Source organism: Drosophila nasuta, chromosome 2R (assembly GCF_023558535.2).
Source record: "Drosophila nasuta strain 15112-1781.00 chromosome 2R, ASM2355853v1, whole genome shotgun sequence".
NCBI lineage: Eukaryota > Metazoa > Arthropoda > Insecta > Diptera > Drosophilidae > Drosophila > Drosophila nasuta.
Window position 1 is genome coordinate 14,965,677 of NC_083456.1, and position 17,999 is coordinate 14,983,675.

The 17,999-nt window shown below is 38.6% G+C and overlaps 2 protein-coding genes across 4 annotated transcripts; both read left to right on the forward strand.

Annotated features, from left to right (window-relative positions):
* Positions 1 to 294: 294 nt before the first annotated feature.
* Positions 295 to 2,167, forward strand: LOC132784824 (calcyphosin-like protein). Its single transcript, XM_060790696.1, has 6 exons — positions 295 to 451; positions 1,089 to 1,237; positions 1,324 to 1,443; positions 1,503 to 1,560; positions 1,619 to 1,831; positions 1,899 to 2,167. The coding sequence occupies exons 1-6, from the start codon at positions 446 to 448 to the stop codon at positions 1,998 to 2,000; spliced, it is 648 nt and encodes a 215-aa protein (XP_060646679.1). The 5' UTR covers positions 295 to 445; the 3' UTR covers positions 2,001 to 2,167.
* Positions 2,168 to 9,500: 7,333 nt separating this feature from the next.
* On the forward strand, positions 9,501 to 16,347 carry LOC132786600 (uncharacterized). 3 transcript variants are annotated; one of them, XM_060793163.1, is made up of 8 exons: positions 9,501 to 9,991; positions 10,368 to 10,459; positions 10,778 to 10,995; positions 13,677 to 13,830; positions 13,888 to 14,096; positions 14,173 to 14,306; positions 14,425 to 14,674; positions 14,779 to 16,347. In XM_060793163.1, the coding sequence occupies exons 3-8, from the start codon at positions 10,950 to 10,952 to the stop codon at positions 14,880 to 14,882; spliced, it is 897 nt and encodes a 298-aa protein (XP_060649146.1). In that variant the 5' UTR covers positions 9,501 to 9,991; positions 10,368 to 10,459; positions 10,778 to 10,949; the 3' UTR covers positions 14,883 to 16,347. The 3 variants fall into 3 exon arrangements, with proteins under 3 accessions (XP_060649146.1, XP_060649145.1, XP_060649144.1); XM_060793162.1 differs by lacking the exon at positions 10,368 to 10,459 and having other exon boundaries at positions 10,702 to 10,995; XM_060793161.1 differs by lacking the exon at positions 10,368 to 10,459.
* Positions 16,348 to 17,999: the final 1,652 nt, after the last annotated feature.

The window sequence follows — 17,999 nt, forward strand, 5'->3', positions numbered from 1 at the left end:
AGCATGAGCAATTACGAGAGCGAGAGAGACAGTTGGAAACGAATGAATCAGTCAGACACAGTTGGCACGTCTGACCGGGTTTTGTGTCTGTGCGGCCCACTGTCTGTCTGCTCCATATGACTATAAATGTTTGTAAGTAAGTAACTAGTTTTGAACCTCACAACCCGCAGCCCACATTTCATTTCCATTCATTCCATTACGCTCTCTCATCGTCTGACTCGTTCGCAGTCTTCTCTCTCGCTCTGTCTGCGAGTGCTTAGCTGTTTATTCATTGCCGCCGCTTTATTTTCTCGTATTCAGTTTGCATTTCAAAGCCGCTAAAGTAACAAGTATCTTGGAGCTATCTGCGAGCATTCGGTTCAAAAAGAAGATACATTCGCAGCAAAAAGCAATCTTTGTGTAAAGTGAAAAGGGCCATAGAAAAAGATATACAAAACTCGCTGCAATGGACGTAAGCTGCTTGGTTATTTTTCCACCCATTTCCTATTCCCCATTCCCCGGTCTCCATTTTCCCTTTGTGGTTTTATTTGTGTGGCTAAACTTTACTTTATTTGCACGACCTTCACCTTGGGCTTCAATTAAACAAATTGCACTCAAGTGCTTTTACAAAAATGAAAATAATTTCGCTAAAAGCGGCAAGAGTTAAAACCCAACAAACATCGCAAGATCAGCTGAGGCTGTTCGATGATTCATACGACCGAGTTTCGAGTTCGTCTTTACTTCCACTTCTTAAGTTTGCTCCTCACCCTTGAGTTGGCTATTATTTGTTTATTTCTTTACGCTTCTGTTTATACAATCACTTTAATTATGAGGTTTCATCTTAGTCATTTTTTATGAGTATGCTAGAAATGAAAATTACGTTGAATTTTATGCGATGATTAAACCACAAGTAAAAACACATCGGTTACTTGGTAATCGACTTAAAGTTTCCCTGTAAAAAACAGTGTACATTTTATTTTTCCAACTTACAATTTACCTCTGCAGTGGGTAATGAATCACAGCTACCGCAATTGAATACTATGTATATGCAATGTGAATACTTGAAATATTGATTGGTCTACTTTCTTGCTTTTCCGCTTTCGTTGCAGCCCTCTAATGGAGACCTATATACACTGGAAGCCAATTTGGTGAGCAAGTCGCTGAGAGAACTGACAGATGGTGCTGACAAGGATCCCATTACCAAGTTGCGTTTGCTTTGCCTGAGTCGTGGCGCAACAGGCATTTTGGGACTTGGCAGGTGAGTTCCATGTCCTTCGATTGATGGACTTTAAGTGACACATACTCTCTGTTATTTAACTATTCAATGTTCAATTAATTATTTAGAGCTTTTCGCGCCATGGACGATGATGGCAGCAAGGCCCTCAATGAGGAGGAGTTCATCTCGGGAATTCGAGACATTGGTCTGGATGTAACTGAAGATGAAATTAAAGAGATGTTCAACACGTGAGTTTTTAAATTATTTCCCAAATGAATTCAACAACTAATTAGCTTGTTGAATATAGCTTTGATGAGGATGGCAGCGGATCTGTGAACATGACTGAGTTTTTGCTGAAGCTACGAGTAAGTAACAACAATAAAATCTACGAATAGTAGGTTAATTTTTTAATTTCTTTTTTAGCCACCCATGCCGCAGTGTCGTCTGGCAATCATCGATCAAGCGTTTGACAAGATGGACAAGGATGACGATGGTGTCATTACCATAGATGATCTGAAGAATGTTTACTCGGTGAAGGAGCATCCGAAATATCAGAGTGGCGAGAAGAGCGAGGATGAGATATTGACAGATTTCTTGCACAATTTCGAGGGTGGTCGTGGAAATCTTGATGGCAAGGTGCGTTTTTTGCTAAGAAAGTTTACTTATAAGATCCCCTTTTAATAATGTCAATTTGTATTTACAGATAACTCGAGAGGAGTTCATCAATTATTATGCCACAATCAGCGCCTCAATTGACAATGATATGTATTTCGATCTGATGATGCGTCGTGCCTATGCAATGTAAGGATTTCTGTTCGAAACCGTCCAAAGGCTCAAGCTCAATACAATTCTGATTCTCAAGTGTCTAACTATAAACTTTTAACTAGTGTTTAGTCGCTCATGTTTTATTTATAACACACTCTACGCATATTTCATTCTATAAAAAAAATAATCTTTTATCTGGTGAAACAATATGATCTTGAAATCTTCGAAGTGATACACCACATCGAACGATGTGGATGGAGCCTTTGTTAAATATGCAAACAAGTTGAAAGTTTTGTCTAAACATTTGTTGCTAGTTTACATACATTTAAGTGCAGTCCGGGCCAGGCCCATAATCAACCGAAAGCTAGCAAATCCAAGATGGCAATCATTGCAACAAACATGGCAGACTCTGAAAATCGTTTGGAATTGTCAGCAGCATTCGGTAGCTCTGAATGTGAGTGTGTTATGTGTGTGTGCGTGAGATGTAGTGGTAGTGGAGCAACTGTTTGGGCTGGTGCGCCAGGCATTTATCACACAGTTGTCGCAGTTGGAGCAGAGGACGGTTTGAGCATTCAAGCAATGGCAGCCTAAATGTATGCTTTAAATTATGCAGACACCAGCTGAGATTGTCGCCGTACACACAAGTGTGTGTGTGTATGCGTGTGAGTGTATGTGCGTTTGTTTGTGTGAGTTGTTTGTGCGTGGCACTGGCAACTTGTGCACTGATTGCAGGCAACTCATACGAAATTTTAATTGCCAATGTTGAAATTACGCAGCCAGTGAGAAGGCCCAAAACAGAAGACTGAGATCCAGACAGAGAAAGACACTCAGACACGGGCCGAGGGCAAAGAAGAGACAGAGAGGCGCAGAGGCAAGGAGACAAATAGACATGGCTAACAAGCTCGCTGCAATCATCTTCAGTGTAAATCACAAAGTTACAACTTTGTAGTATGATTTCATTAAATTTTATTTACAGCCTTGCAACAATTTCAACTACTTCAGTTCTTTTAACACCCAGCAAACAATTGCTGTAAAGGGAATATTCATTGGATAACTTTGTATTTTATAATTTATTTACAGTTCTAAAAGCTTATGATTTAAGCTTTCGTTCAATAAAATAAAACATTTTAGAAATTAATATTTATATTTCCTTTCCATTTACTCTTAAGAGCTTTTCCAGAGTATTTCACTTCTTAACAATATCTCTTCTTTTACATTCAAAGTTTATTTGTTTGTTTCTGTACTGCTGCAAATTTAACTGCAAATATAAATTTACTAAGTTTTTGGGATATGTGAAATGCGTGAACTGCTTAATGAAAAAATTTTCAATTGCCATTTATTTGAGCTTGTTGTCGTCTTCAACTTGTTGGCCACACAAAACCAATTTCAATTTCAATTAATTGGCTTCCATATGAGGCCCAAAGGCTCGTTTGCCATTGCTCCTCTTCTGCTACTACTATTGCCATGTGTCGAGTTGTTTTATGCTCTTAGAGCTCGAAAATGCCTTTTATTGGCTTGCAGTTTTCACACTTGGTTGAGTGAAGTGCCTGGAAAATTTGTGGATTTCCCAAAAATACCAAAATTTACTTGTCTAAGAGACTCGCACACACGCATGCAAACCTTTGCAATCGTGTGCACATTTGTTCCAAAATCTATTGAAATGTTTTGCAAATTAGCATCAGCAGTTGGCAACATAATAAAAAAGCTAACAACTGTCAGATCTGCCATCTTTAACAGACCGAGCTAAGCCTTTAAAATCTCTATTAAATTAAATACTCTCAAGATTTGTAGATTGAAGATGGGCTTAAATTAATTGTGTATAATAATTCCTTGATTTCTGGCAGATTACACAAATATAATTTCGTAGTCATAGCTTTGTATCATTTAAATCGAGAAACTTCTGCTCATCGCGGCATATGATTAATAAGTGCTAATGATTGACTCATTCATAGACATATTTGGTGTGGCATTTGAATTTGCATGTTAATATGGATAAATCGAGGCATAAATTAAATGCAAACTGCAGTAGTTGTCAGTCTGATAGTCTGCAGCTGACACTTAACCGTTTGTCTACTGAACGTCATGAGGTTCTGTGAAATATTTATTCGTCTGTACTGAAAATACTGTGGTACATACGAAAAGGACTGTGGTGGCTAATGCATTATTTAAATCTAGTTAACACTTTCCATTTGTTGTTGATTGAAAAAAAAAGAGTCGAACGAAGAGAAAAGGTAAAAGAAGTGGACTCCTGACAAAAGCCAAACAGCCAGGACATCGGAGCCGAGCACCAACATCACGAATAAAAGAGACCAGCACATAAAAATAATAATAAAAGGCTGGCCCACACTTGAGTAGAGTTGGTCCCGAACCGAACCGGTCTTGTTCGGCCACAGGGCACATCATTGAAGGAGTATTGAATAAATTTCATTGCAAGTTGAAAGGCGAAAATGGGACTCGGGCGGACAGACGAAAGGCAGTCGGTAGGCATTGAAGTGTGTAGTGACGAGGCTGCAAAATATTTCAGTCACGTTTTAAATGTAAAAATCTCAATCACGTGATCGAAATGCGCGCATTCAAAATATGCACAAGCGAAAACAGAATGCGACCCCAATAGACAGAGAAAAAAGGACATACGGTGGCAGGAGAGGAGAAGGACGATGAAGAGGAGAGTCAGAGATAAACAACAAGTGAGCAAATGGACACGGACACGGATGCGGATGCGGTGCAAGTCTCATCGACTTGTGCTTGGACTTGGGCACTTGGCCAACTCTAAATCGAAATGAAGACCAAAAATAAAATGCGACCAAAGGCTCTTAACAGGTACTCGTCCTTACAGGATTGATGATTTACGAGAAATGTCACCGTCGTCGGATGAAACGTTGCATGTTGCGGGCATATCTAATAATAAAATTGTTGATGATCTAGATCTGGTTGTCGTTGTCGTTGTAGCTCTTGTTGTTGTTGTTGTTGTTATCATGTTGTTGATGATGATGCTGTTGTGGTTGCTGTAGTCACTGTAGTTTACAGATATTTTGTGGGCAGCTGGTGGCATCCGTCGCTCAAATTGCATAAAATATGCAAAAAGCTTAACAAACTGCGCGCATCGTTGATTGAAATATCGAAATCGAGTGCCATTTACAACAGTTCTGAGCACCTGCAATGTACAATACTGTGGGATAGATTGCCATTATTTTGAAATTGTATTGTTGTTTTTGAACTTACATGAATGTATTTATAAATTGTTTTATATTCGTTGGAGTCTTAAATAGGTCTGGCAGGAAAGATTTAATTTCTTTCAAAAAATTCGATTTTTGTTCAAGCAACTTTATCAAATTTTAATCCCAATATTGATCCGAGGTTTACATATTTGCTACATTATTTTCACAATATATTGTTTTAACAAAATCGTTATATCGAAATTCATAAAATCTTACAATTTTTCCATTTTACCCCATTGTGCAATGTACACTAAAATACCATATTCACACTCAGCTACTCGCATACACACATACGCACATACAAAGCGAACTGGTGCAAGTGCACACAATGCGCTACAATTTCCGTTTCCTCTGCACGCAGCTCGTATAATTTTCACACCTTTGATTGATTGAAATGTTCGTCATGTTCATCATTTGATTTTCATTTTTATGCAATTCAGTTTTCATCCATTCATACGCTGATTCGACTCTCTTCTTGCGCCTTCAATCCATTCCGCCTTCCCCAGAGCACAGTATGTTAATTCTCTTTAATGAATTCTTGTTTAATTTAACTGTCGAGTAACTGCTGAGCTTAATTGTCAGTTATCGATTTAAAGCTTAATTGAGGGTACGATTTATTTAAGCGCTGAACAATCTGTAAGTATGCGGCATACTCTTGTTTTAAATTACAATATAAGTAATATTCCATATCCGCTTATGTAAAAATTACTTTAAATTAAAAATCATCCATCTGAAAGGTAGGCAAAATTTATTTACGAAAAAGCATTATAGACATATATGTACATATATATGTATATATTTTTGGCAGCCCTTTTATTGTGTATACAACAAATTTTGTGGCCAGAGGCAACTGACCCATAATTAATCCGCTATAAATGTTGTGGGATTGCGTATTCGCAGCGCTGGCATCAAATAAAAATTGTCGATGCATTAAAACACGTTTTAGTGTTCGAATTTGGTAAACTAAGCATCGAATGTTAAATGTTAATTTCCCCACAGCAATGACTGCAGCAACAGCAACACCAATAACAACAACAATAACAACTACACACTCTCGGAGTGTGTGTCTACGACTAGTGAAATAACAACCACAACTAGCAGTGACGTAGCAATTTTTAGATTCATTTATTTGCGTTTATGTCTGAACCAAAAATGAACATGCAAATGGCCATTTTATTATGGACATTATATTATTGTGCCAAAATGTGCTATTGAATGCATTAGTTGCATGTATTTTGTATGTGACAGTCTGTTCGACTGTGTGAGTGCGAGTGTGCGTGTGTGTGAGCAAGTCCCGTTGCGGTCATGTATGGTATTCATATGCAAAAACAGCGGCAACAAAAAATCAATTTGTAAATGTTTTTAGTGCCGTTGCAACTTTGACATTTCACACTGTTCACAGCTGTTGCTGTTGTTGCCGCATTTGATGGTGGCCAATTTTTTTTTGTGTTTGTTGTATTTTTATTTTTGATATTGCTTCGCTATACAACAGACAACTGCCAACTGACCCCATTGGCTGCAATGCCCGTTTGTAATTAGCGCTCGCCTGTCAATGCTGCCGCTGCTGGTGCTGCTATTCGGGGAGTTTTTTGACCCCAATTGCTTTGTCACCATTTCAATTTGCAATTTCAGCCATTAACTAGTTAGACTCAATGCAATTAAACTTGCACTTGTGCAGCTCAGCTCAGAGTGAAGAGGACACAAGGTAGCCGAAGCAATTGCTATTGCAATTTGCAAGGAGGAAGCGAACTTTGTCCAGTCCTTCTCATTTCTCCATTCCGTCCATTCTGTCCAATCCGTTTCTGCTATGTTGTCAGCGGTCTGTGCAACCGCAGAATGTTGCTGCTGCTGCTATTGATGTTGTTGCTTTTGTTGTCGCATAGAGTGAAAGTGGCGAGCACTCAACACACCAAACAAGCAACACCCAACACTTGCCATCTGCCACCTGCCACCGGCCACCGATTGCCGTGTATCGACACTCGCGTAGTTGCATGTGCGTTCCATTGGAATAATTTGAAAATGGCAAAAGGAAAAAAAATAATAAAAAATTGTATCTTCTCATTGAGTTAATTGCAAATTGGATGAAATTGTAATTTTACACTTCATTTCATGCAATTCATGGCTGATTGACAATTTAGTTTTTCATTAAGGTAACCCGCCGACGATGGCACAGCACAGCACAGGACAGCCTCGAGATCCGAGCATCGAGCATCAAGCATCGCTTGGGCCCCGTTAACTTGATTGCCATGCTGTGGCTGTGGCATGCAACACACCACCAAATGCTGCGACCAACACTATTTTTGCTTGACTGAGCTTGAGCATTCTAGTTATGGAAATAAGTATGTCATTGGCATAGTACAAAAAAACGAAGGAAGAAGGAGGATGTATTTTAATATTGTATATGAAGACACATGTCCCAAAACATGTTGAAAGTGAGTAAACTGAATGGCATTTTATCGTTAAGTTTCTTGTGTTTAATATATTTATACGAAACTTGCATGTTCAAGTTGTCCCTTTCCTCACACACGCACATCAATTATTGACTTCAATGCAGCAACCGCGAAAAGTTTTGTGCATGTGCATTGCAAATGTTGCGCATACGCAGTGTTGTATTCGTACATATCAACAAGAACAAGCAAACTTAAAGTTATGAATTCATAAAATATGTGATTTATTTGTAACGAAACTTTCATTCATCTTCTTCATGAAAGCATTAATGCTGCTATGATGGAAGAGCCAGCTAGCATCACTTTTCTCCTTCAATTTCTTATAGTAACGCGTAGCTGAGAGAAAAAAAACTAAAGTTAACGCTGTCACGTTACTGGGGTGGCATGTGGAAAATATTTATAAAAATACGCAAAAGGGACAAAAACTAAGTAGCTGTGCCTGCGGCTGTGTGGCTGCAGTCGGTGTCTTTATGAGGACACGTGTGTCGAAACGCGTCGGAAATGTCAGTCTTATTTCCGCTTAAAAAAAAAGGAAGGAGAGAAAGCAGCATTCCAAGCATATGCAGTGAGGTTGGGTGCTGCTGCTTTTGTTTTAATATTCATATTTTAGCATCAGAAATTATTCGTTGAAATTAAGTTGCTTTATGCACGCACAGCAACTGAAGGGCAGTGGTAGAGCAAGAGAAAGAGCAGAGAGAGAGTTGAATAGTGAAGAGAAGAGAGAAAAGCAAAGAAGTGAGCTTAAAAGCGACTACGACGAAAATGCTTTGAATTTAAAATCTGCAATTTTCTGTTGATTGCCGCACCGAAGCCAAGCAGAAGCAGCAGCAGCAGCGACAGCAGCAGCAGAGCAAAACAAGTGCTGCTGAAGGAGGCGGGTGGGCTAACCAACGTGCAGTTATAGTGTAACAAACAACAGCAACAAAAACAAAGTGCTGGCCTGCGTGTTGGCGGTTGATGTAGCCAGAGAGTAGAAGCAGTAGCAGCAGCAGCAGCATCATCACAACTTTTGCGTAAAATTCCAGTCATGTGTCCCTAACAAATCCCTGCATTATTCATGAAATGATAAGATGACTTTGTGCTAGCTTCGTGGCCATCAACGCTACTGCTACTACCACTACTACTATATTTTTTTCTCAACATCTTTTGCTATAGCACGTTATATTTTGCCATGCAGTTGCAGCGCTGTTGTTAGCCGTGTTTAACTAGCAACGATATGCCTTTAGTACCTGTACAAATACCGGCTTAAGAGATGCATAAACTAAAGTAAAATGCAAACCAAAAGTGACACATCAAACGGTTGTCAGACAGCGCGAAAAGTTGCCCCTGTACAAATATGATAATAACTATAAATTGCTAATACAGTTAAGGCCACAAAAGGTAAGCTTATACGCATTAGTTGTGCACCAAAGTAAATCTCAAAGGGAAGCAGCTGACAAGGCGCTAACAGTATGCACAGCTGTTAATGTTAAGCAGCAGCTGTTAATGTTAATAACATTACAGTTGCCTTACAGTCAACTACAAAACTACAATCAGATGCTGTTGCTCTCTTGCTTCACTCTCTTTCCTCGTTTGCTCTTCAAAAGTTCTCTTGGGAATGATGGTTGTAACAACGTGTCGTGTAAACGAGCGCACGACAAGGATGCTGAGAGAGAGGCAGCAGCGGCAGCAACAACAGCAACAGCATCAGAGCGGGCAGCATTACAATTACACGAGAAAGACGTCAACGTCGCCGCCACAACATTAACGACGACCACGAATACAACGACAGCGGCAGCGATGACGACGATGATGACGACGCCAACGACATAGACGACGTCGACGACGACGACGATGCCGACAACGAGCCGTGTATCTCGCGCTGCGGCTGCAGCTTCAGTCAGTTCGTAAACTTGAAGCCGTGCGGAGATACTTTGAGGCAACGCGTCATCGTCGTCGTCGTCGTCCTAGATTGCCAATTGCTCTCGAAGTGAAAACAAAACCACAAGAAAAATAGAGAAATTAAATGGAAAATAAACTTTGAAAGTTGGAATTGCATTGCGAACAGAAAATGTGAAGGATGCGCTAACGTGATTATTAAAATAAATGCTAATATTACGCATACGCAGTGTGTGACGGCGTCTGTGTGAAGACAAAAAAGACAGACATAGAGATAAAGAAGAAGCTTTAAATACGTAGTGAGAGAGAGCCTTAAGTAAACAGAGTTTTTGTGCAGTGGCCAAATGAAGTTAAATAGAAGCTGAGCCGAGATATGAAGTCGCCGGACAAACTGATTAATTGAGCGCGGAACTTCCGTTTCCGCTGTGCGTTTGTGTGCTTATAGTATGTGTCTGTGTGTCAGAGTGTGCTTAACGCTGAGCTAAAATGTAAGCGCGAGCAGTAAGATAAAGAAAATTCGGGTGTTTGTTGGGTGGTGGTGAAAGCATTCTCAAATATTAAACACATGAATTCGCTTGAATTTACCATTTAAATTATTTAAGTTGACAAACGTACGAAGACGTCGACGATACGCCACGCCCAACTCCCAGCTAGCGCCCTTATTTCCTGTTTTGATGTCGTCTGTTATGCTTTCCCTTTTCCCGTTTTTCCTTTTCCTTTTGCTTTACCATTCCCGTTCCCATTGCCATTCTGAATTTCCATTCTCATGCCCAGTCGCTTTCTCTTTTATATGGACGGCACTTGCCTCGTTCTTCCTGCTTTCTTTATTTTCTTCAAATGTTTGTTATTTATTTATAACGACAGAGGCAACGGAGAGCGTATCCTTTGAACTTGCCTGCATGGCTTTGCAACTGTTTTTATGCTATACTCGTGTTCGTATTCGTATTCGTCGTATAGTACGTATTTGTTTTTATTTTCTCTCTATATATTATCCAGTGCTCCAACTCGCCTTTGACGCTGCTGCATTCAATTAATTTTATTTCCATTGAACTCTCTCCTTACTCCTGCACGCCTTGCATCCCTTCTCTCTTATCATTTTACTTGGCTGCGAGCTAGTGGATTCCATTCGGCCTTTGTGCCATCGATTGCCATTGAAATATTAAACAATCTACTCGACTCTCATGTTTGCAAAGTGCAGCTACACAAAATAATAATAAATAACTAACGCTGACAAAGTCACAACGATTTACATACATATATTTTTTCCTGTGCAGTGAAGACAACAACAACAACTCCAGCGACAATAACATCAACCACAACACCAATAAAAACAACAACGACAATAACAACATAGTGCAACGCGTGCAACGACATATCAATTAATTTTATTCAAACAAAATTTCCGAAAACAAGTAACAAACGAAAAAAAAAAGGAAAAGCAAAAACATGGATTACGGCTGCCTGCTGTTCCTCTTCTGTTGCTCTTTAATTGGTAAGTGAATGTGATTCATTGTTGTCCTCTTCTGTTTGTGTTTTAAATTGTTATTTTGTGTTGTGCTGCTGCAATGCTGTAATGAAGCATCAACACGAATTTGTAAGCAGCTTAAATTACAGCTCAACAAATTGCTCCTGGGCCCACGCTCTGTATGCGTGATATTCCAATATGTATACTCAAATCGCCTTTGTTTCAATTGATTGTTAAATGTTTTCCGATCCGCTTGCCAGCCGATTAATTTTTTTTGTATTTTTTTTTGTGCTCCTCACTGTTTGCCTTCAGTTCAACCGCAAATCAATATTGACAAAGTTTTTGCCTGTGGGCCAGCTTCTGGGCTTCTGGTTCCTGGTTGCTGCTTGCTGCTTGGACGTGGCCAGCAGCCTTCGTGGCTGACTGCTCTTTTAATGACTTTTGCCATAATTTCAACCGCTGGCAGGCATTGCAATTGCACTGCAGTTGCACTTGCCACTCATTCATTTTCATTCGCAGTTTGCTTTTGATGTTGATGCTGATGCTGACGCTGCCTTTTGGCACTTGGTAATTTGTGCTGCCGCAACTTTTACTCTGCTGCAGCGTCAGCGCCGAAGACACAGGGCAGAGCAGTCATAGGCAATGGTAGTGGCAGATTCAGAGGGGGGAACACTAGCAGCGACTGCTGCACAGTTTGAGTGCAGTTTAAAGTTAAATTGTATTTCGGAAATGTTCGCAATTAGGCAGCCTGCCAAAGGCATCGCCTCCATCGCCTCCAGCACATAAATTGCCAATGGCAATGGGGCAATTAATTTGCAGCGCATTAAATGAGCTGCCATTTTGCCCAATAGCAACCAAACGTCGACTTTCATTTCTCAACAGCGGTTTTCAGCTATGTGCACAGCAAGTTAACTAAAATGCAGTTCGGTAATTGCAAGAGCTACTTGCTGATTCTTGAGTTTTTATATATTAATTGTCTTCTGGAATTGCAATTGTAAACCTGGAAGTAAGAAGATCGCAATTAAACTTTTTTTATTTAATTTTTGAGCATCATTTAGGTATTTCAATTGTCTGGCTTATAATATTTGTTGGCAATAATTTTCAAAGAAGCAAAACATAATGGCTTTAAATTCGACGTGAAATCATTTGATTTTGAAGTCATATCGAATTATAAATTTATGTTAATTTCATTAGAAACAATTTCGTGAATTTAAGTAAATACTCGGTGCGCTGGATAGAATTTCCTCATGGAATTTTCCCATTAAAAATAAAACACAATTTAAACAACTATGACAATAAGAATAAAGTCGTAAATATTCGTTTATTTTGATAAGTGTCTTGATATTTCTAAATGAATTTATTACTAAACCTTTTAGTCGCGACTTAAGGCAAATTCATATGCAAATTTCTTTAACCAAGCAACAATTAAACAAATTTCTGTGTGTGACACTCTGAGTGTGTGGCTTGAGGTTGAAAATCTGCTTGATAACGTTGTTTAAAGTGAACTCATTTCGTTGATAGAGATAGCATATCAATGTATTGTGTGGTTTGTGATACTATGAAATAATATGTGCTGGGTAATTACTGCGCAATTTGCATATTCCACATGAAACGAAAATGGGAATATGCGAATATGTGGTTGCTCCATTTAAACGAGTTGAATTTCTTTCAACGAACAATAATAGTCTTGCATAATTAATGAAATATTTAGTATTTCAATTGTATTGAAGATAAAGTTATATTGCTACTAATTTAGACTTTAGTGTACATTTGTATTTGTTGACTTAACTGCTATATTTTATTTCCAGTACTTTCAAAATTGTATATCTTCTTTATACAAATGTCGCAATGTAAGTGAATTGATTTGTTGAATTTGTATGTAATGTTGAATAATACCATGTTCACCCATTTGTTATAATACAAATGTTGATATGGCTTTCAATTTAGTGACAGAGTTAATTACACTACCAAGTCAAAACATCAGAAGCTAGTTCAAGTTCTATTTTCACAGTATGTTGCTATCTAACTTTATGTTTTGTTTTTGGTCTCTTCTTCACTTGGCCAATTGGTACTGTGCATATTTATAAGTCAGGTTTCTCAATCCCTCACATTGTTCGCTCGGCTCATGAAAATTTATGTTGGCCCCCACATGGGCGGTGAGCGTTGTAAAGTCGAGTCACTTGACATTTTTGGTTCGTATTTCTTATCAATTTTCGGTTTGTGTATGTTGCAGCTGCTCTTATCGCTACAGCCTGCCCCCAGCCACACGCCGCATGCCACAAACATTGCATTTGCCACAGATATACATATGCCAGTTACATGTGGCCACATCCAATGCTGCACTTTGTTGCGCTTAGCTCGCTTTTATATTCGTATCCTGACTGCCAGCCAGACTGCACTGGCCTGTCCTGGCCTGGCCTGGCCCGACTGCATAGCTGCCGTTTGCCTGGCCAACTATTTTGCATATTCATTTCATGAAATTTCAAATTTATTCGATGTCTCATGTGCCGGGTCTGCCTGGCCTGCCACAGTGGCTATCAAACCAGTCCTCCCAACGGACACTGTTCGCATTTCCAGTCCAACATTTTGCCCAGTCACCTGTGTGAATTAAGAAATTATGAGTCTCCTTTCTCTCCCCATTCACGCCTGCAACTGTTTGGCTTCCACATACTAACTGGTGTTTTATTTTGTATTTTCTGACATTCCAGATATGCAGAGCATTTCGGCGCTACTAGTTACGGATATCAGTGTGCCGGAAATCGTTGATTTCAGAGATAATGTTACGCTCTCCTGCAGCTACGATATGAAGGGACACACATTGAACTCGGTTAAATGGTACAAGGATCGCTTGGAGTTTTTCAGGTACATTTGATCGGTTTAATCTTTGCCGAAATGTTAAAATGTTGGTTTTATTATCAGATACACACCGTTAATGCGACCGGTTTATCTCACATTTCCCGTGGCTGGCATTCAAGTGCTCGATGGCAAGTACTTTTGCAACGAGTCCACATGCCGTGTGGATCTCAGTCTGCTCGGAGCTAAGTCGACGGGCACCTTCAAGTGCGAGGTGAGTGGCGATGCGCCGCACTTTAAGCTGGCAGCGAGGGAGGACAACATGACAGTGGCAGGTGGGCAAAGGACTTGCTGTAAAGCACTTATACCATTATTAGCTAATTTGTGTCATTTGAACCTCAATGCCCGCAGCCTTGCCACAAAGCGACCCTCTAATCGAGAGCTTCAACTCCATGTATCGCATGGAGGAGTTTCTCAGTGCCACCTGCTCATCGGACTACTCGAGTTTACCCACAAAGCTCTCTTGGTACATCAATGGCGAGCAGGTTCGAACCCGAAACACATACACACACACAAATGCATTCGTACTTAATCACTCCATTTCTGGATTGTGCCATCCTCTTTCTCTCTCTCTCTCTCTCTCTCGCTTTGTGTATTTTGCAGCCAATGCTTGGGGAACTGCAGCCGAGCATTGATACGAGCATACCAGCCCACGATTATATATTGCGTCGACAGCGACTCCAGGTGCATTTCTATCTGCAGGGACAACGCTTCTACCAGACCGATAATATACTGCGGCTTAAGTGCGTGGCGGAAATTGAGAACTATCCGGAACTGCGTCGCGAGATGACGCTTAGTGCGGCCCTCACGCCATTCGATAATTTGAATAATCTGATGCTGAAGCATTCCATAAGTACGTATTCCCATCTTTAAAAATTTGGTATATTAGCTTTTGAAAATTGTTAATATATTCACCTAATTCGTATGTTCTTTTTTTTTGCTCTTTGCATTTCTCAGGCGCTGCAAGTGCACAAAGGAGCTGCCATTTAACAGGGACATGTCTAATATCCGGTTTCTTTGCGTTAATTCTGCTCACAAAATGCTTGCAACGCCAATCATGAGCATCCACAACAGCCATGGAAATGCCACAGCTCGGGTCTCAATCTCAATCTCAGTCTCAGCAGGCGGCAACCGCAATGAGAGCGGCAACTTTGGCAAATATATCAACACATTAGTTAGTTAGTTAGGTTAAGCATGGTGGAAGCTGGCTAATGGTAAGACAACGGGTTGCCAATGGCAAGGAGGAGGTGGAAGGGGCGGGTTTAAGTTGTCACTTGTAAATAGTTATGGTAAAGACGGTGCAGCAATGGAGAAGCAGATACTATGATTTCATTTCGAAAGTGCGCTCAACGTGCACAAGAAATACAAATATAATATATATATAATTCTAATTATACTAAGTGAATATTAGGGATTAAGACGGAACTGGCAATGAAGTCCCCTTTAGGCATTTTTGGTTGCAAACGCAATTCATTCATCTTTGTTGAATCGTATTCGTATACAGGGTTATGCCAGAAATGATTAAAAGAGTACTAAGTAAATTAACAATTAAATTAAATTTGTTTTTATGCATACTTATATAAAGTTTATTAAAGATATTATTTAAATCCACAAAACTGCATTATAATCGATTTAATTTGTTATTGTTGATAAGCTGCATTTGTTAGATTTTTATATGCTTAACACTTAAAGCTATGGATATACAAAATGTGGGCATTGTCGAGCATTTGCTTCTCAGGGAAGCCAAATAAATTGATTGCATGTCCTTAATTCAATTATGAAATCAAACACACATAAATGCAAATACTCGTACAGAATAATAAGTAATACAAATACAATTAAACTGCACTCGATAACAAGCAAGCAAGTGATGATGATGATGGGATGCTTAAGGTGGGTTCAACTTAACTTGCTTGTTAATCTAGCCATGATAAGCCAACACTCAAGCAAACACGAATTTTTAATGTACATGTAAACATTTTCAAAATTAAATAATAACACACATTTTTGCGCACATGAAACCCTTTTCGCAACTAAAAACCACTAAAGAAAACCAAAAAAAAAAAAAGTACGACATCAAATGTTATCTGTGGAATATGCAAATGTTGTAAAAAACAAATATGGATATAGAGAAGCGATATGTAAAGATTAGTTACCATAGAAAGCTGTAAATAAAATTTTAAAAATTATAAAGAAAGAAAAAATCATAAATATAACGCTACAGAAACCATGTAACATCAGCATCAATGAAAACATGAGTCGAACATCCAATGTACGTACTTTAATTTTATATGTTCAACAGACAGAATGCTCATATTCAGCAACACCAACGAGTTGAGTTGAGTTACTAACTAAATATGCGGAAAGCATTTCATATTTAATGAGCAACTAGGAATAAAAGCCGAAAAAAATGCAAAAATCAATAAAAATACAAAAAATTGCATTAACTGCCAAACAGAAGAGGAAATTAAACCAACAAAACGAATTCACATCACATTAAAATGAAACTGAAAATAAAAAAAAAAACAGTTACTCGGGAGAAATTGCAAAACAAAAACAAAAATATAATATAAATAAAAAACGCTTTAACAAACAATGTAACTTGATATATTAAATTGAAAAGGTAAACAAAATACTGTCGGGCACTTGTTAATCACTTTTTGTTAGTCAATATGCAATTAAAACTAAACTGAAGGCCTATAAAAATAATAAAAAAAAGTACGTGTACTCGTAATATGAAAACAAATGAGAGTATTACTGCCAAATGTATAAATTGATTCGTCTATTCATTCGCACATCTTTTGGTTGTGAACTTGTTTTATTTAAAATAATATTAATAATAATAAAAAAAAAAACACAAACAATTAAAAAAAGTGATTCTTTTTGTTGCTGCGTTTACGAGTATTCGTTAATACTATTCGATTTTTCAGGCGGCATAAAAGCAAAACAATTTTTTTTTTGAGTTTTCCACATTAAACGCATATTTATTTCATTTAATGCATAAATGGTATAAAAAACTATTTATCTCACTAATCTGTGAAATTACAGACAGATCCGACGTTGGTTTCGAATTTCTGTGTCATACAATTTACAAAGGGATTTTAATTAAGAGGAAATGACTGGAAAATGAGCGTGACGAGCTGTTAATACGTTTACACAATAATTCTTCAAATGCCACAAATTTAATAGGAATATATTGATTAAGTGCACAAAAACGAATTCACTCTTCAGAATGAGGAGAACATTCCGTCTCTGATTAAGAGCAAAATACTTGTTTTCGTTTGTTTCGAATTTCTCCTCTTCCCCCCAAAAATGCATTTGCATCGCATTCCTTTAAGGTCTTCTGAGCTTGTAAGCCCATTGTGCTAGCTGCCAATGATGAAAAGTACTTGCTTAATTTGAAATAATAACTTGTTTAAGTACGTAAATTTGTACAATTAATTATGCTAATAAGGCTTGGCCCGACTGAGACCGAAAGTCGGGCCAAAAAGGCAACGGGTAAAAGCTTAAACAATAAAAAGGGTTAAATAATTAATTTCAATGCTGTTGCAATTAGTTTCCACTAAATTTTTCATGAGTTCTGTCCAGTTCACTTAGAAGAAACGCTAAGATAGGTCCAACAATACAAAAAAAAGGACGCTTTTTAACCCAATGGTAGCAAAAAAATGAGGAGTAGCCCAAACAGAAAAACAGCGAAATAAAAAACACAAGAAAAATTGTGAACGAACAAAGGCCACTTTTGATGGCCACTTAATGAGGCTGAGCCTTGGCAGCTAATCAAATTAGCTGGCCAAGGACTTTTGATCAAATATGCGAAAAACTTTGGAAAATTGCGCTTCATTTTGTTGAAGTGTCATATGGTGTACGCGTAATTTATGTGATTTTAATTAGCAGGATGTCGTCGTCGTGACGCCTGCAGCCTGTCGACTGTCGCCTGTCGCCTGCTTTCTGCCTTCTGCCTCCTGTCGAATGCCGCCTGCCACTTATGACTTATGACGCATAGCTGTCATATTCATGTTTCTGCAAGTAATTGAAATTAATTTTGCATTATTTTTTTTTTTTTAATATTATTTTTATATGTTTTCGTTGCTGTCGCTCATGTCGTAGTTGTTGTTGTGACTGCCATTTGTCATGGAATTTTAAACATTTTCAATTAAGTCCCGTCCGGGTGGTGTACA

Excerpts from the sequence above, each read along its gene's own strand:
- LOC132784824 (XM_060790696.1), top strand. Across the intron at positions 1,238-1,323 it reads GGCATTTTGGGACTTGGCAG|AGCTTTTCGCGCCATGGACG; the intron begins GTGAGTTCCATG and ends TTAATTATTTAG. Across the intron at positions 1,444-1,502 it reads ATTAAAGAGATGTTCAACAC|CTTTGATGAGGATGGCAGCG; the intron begins GTGAGTTTTTAA and ends TGTTGAATATAG.
- LOC132786600 (XM_060793163.1), top strand. The coding sequence starts at position 10,950 with ATGGATTACGGCTGCCTGCTGTTCCTCTTCTGTTGCTCTTTAATTG. Across the intron at positions 13,831-13,887 it reads GATCGCTTGGAGTTTTTCAG|ATACACACCGTTAATGCGAC; the intron begins GTACATTTGATC and ends TTTTATTATCAG. Across the intron at positions 14,307-14,424 it reads GGTACATCAATGGCGAGCAG|CCAATGCTTGGGGAACTGCA; the intron begins GTTCGAACCCGA and ends TGTATTTTGCAG.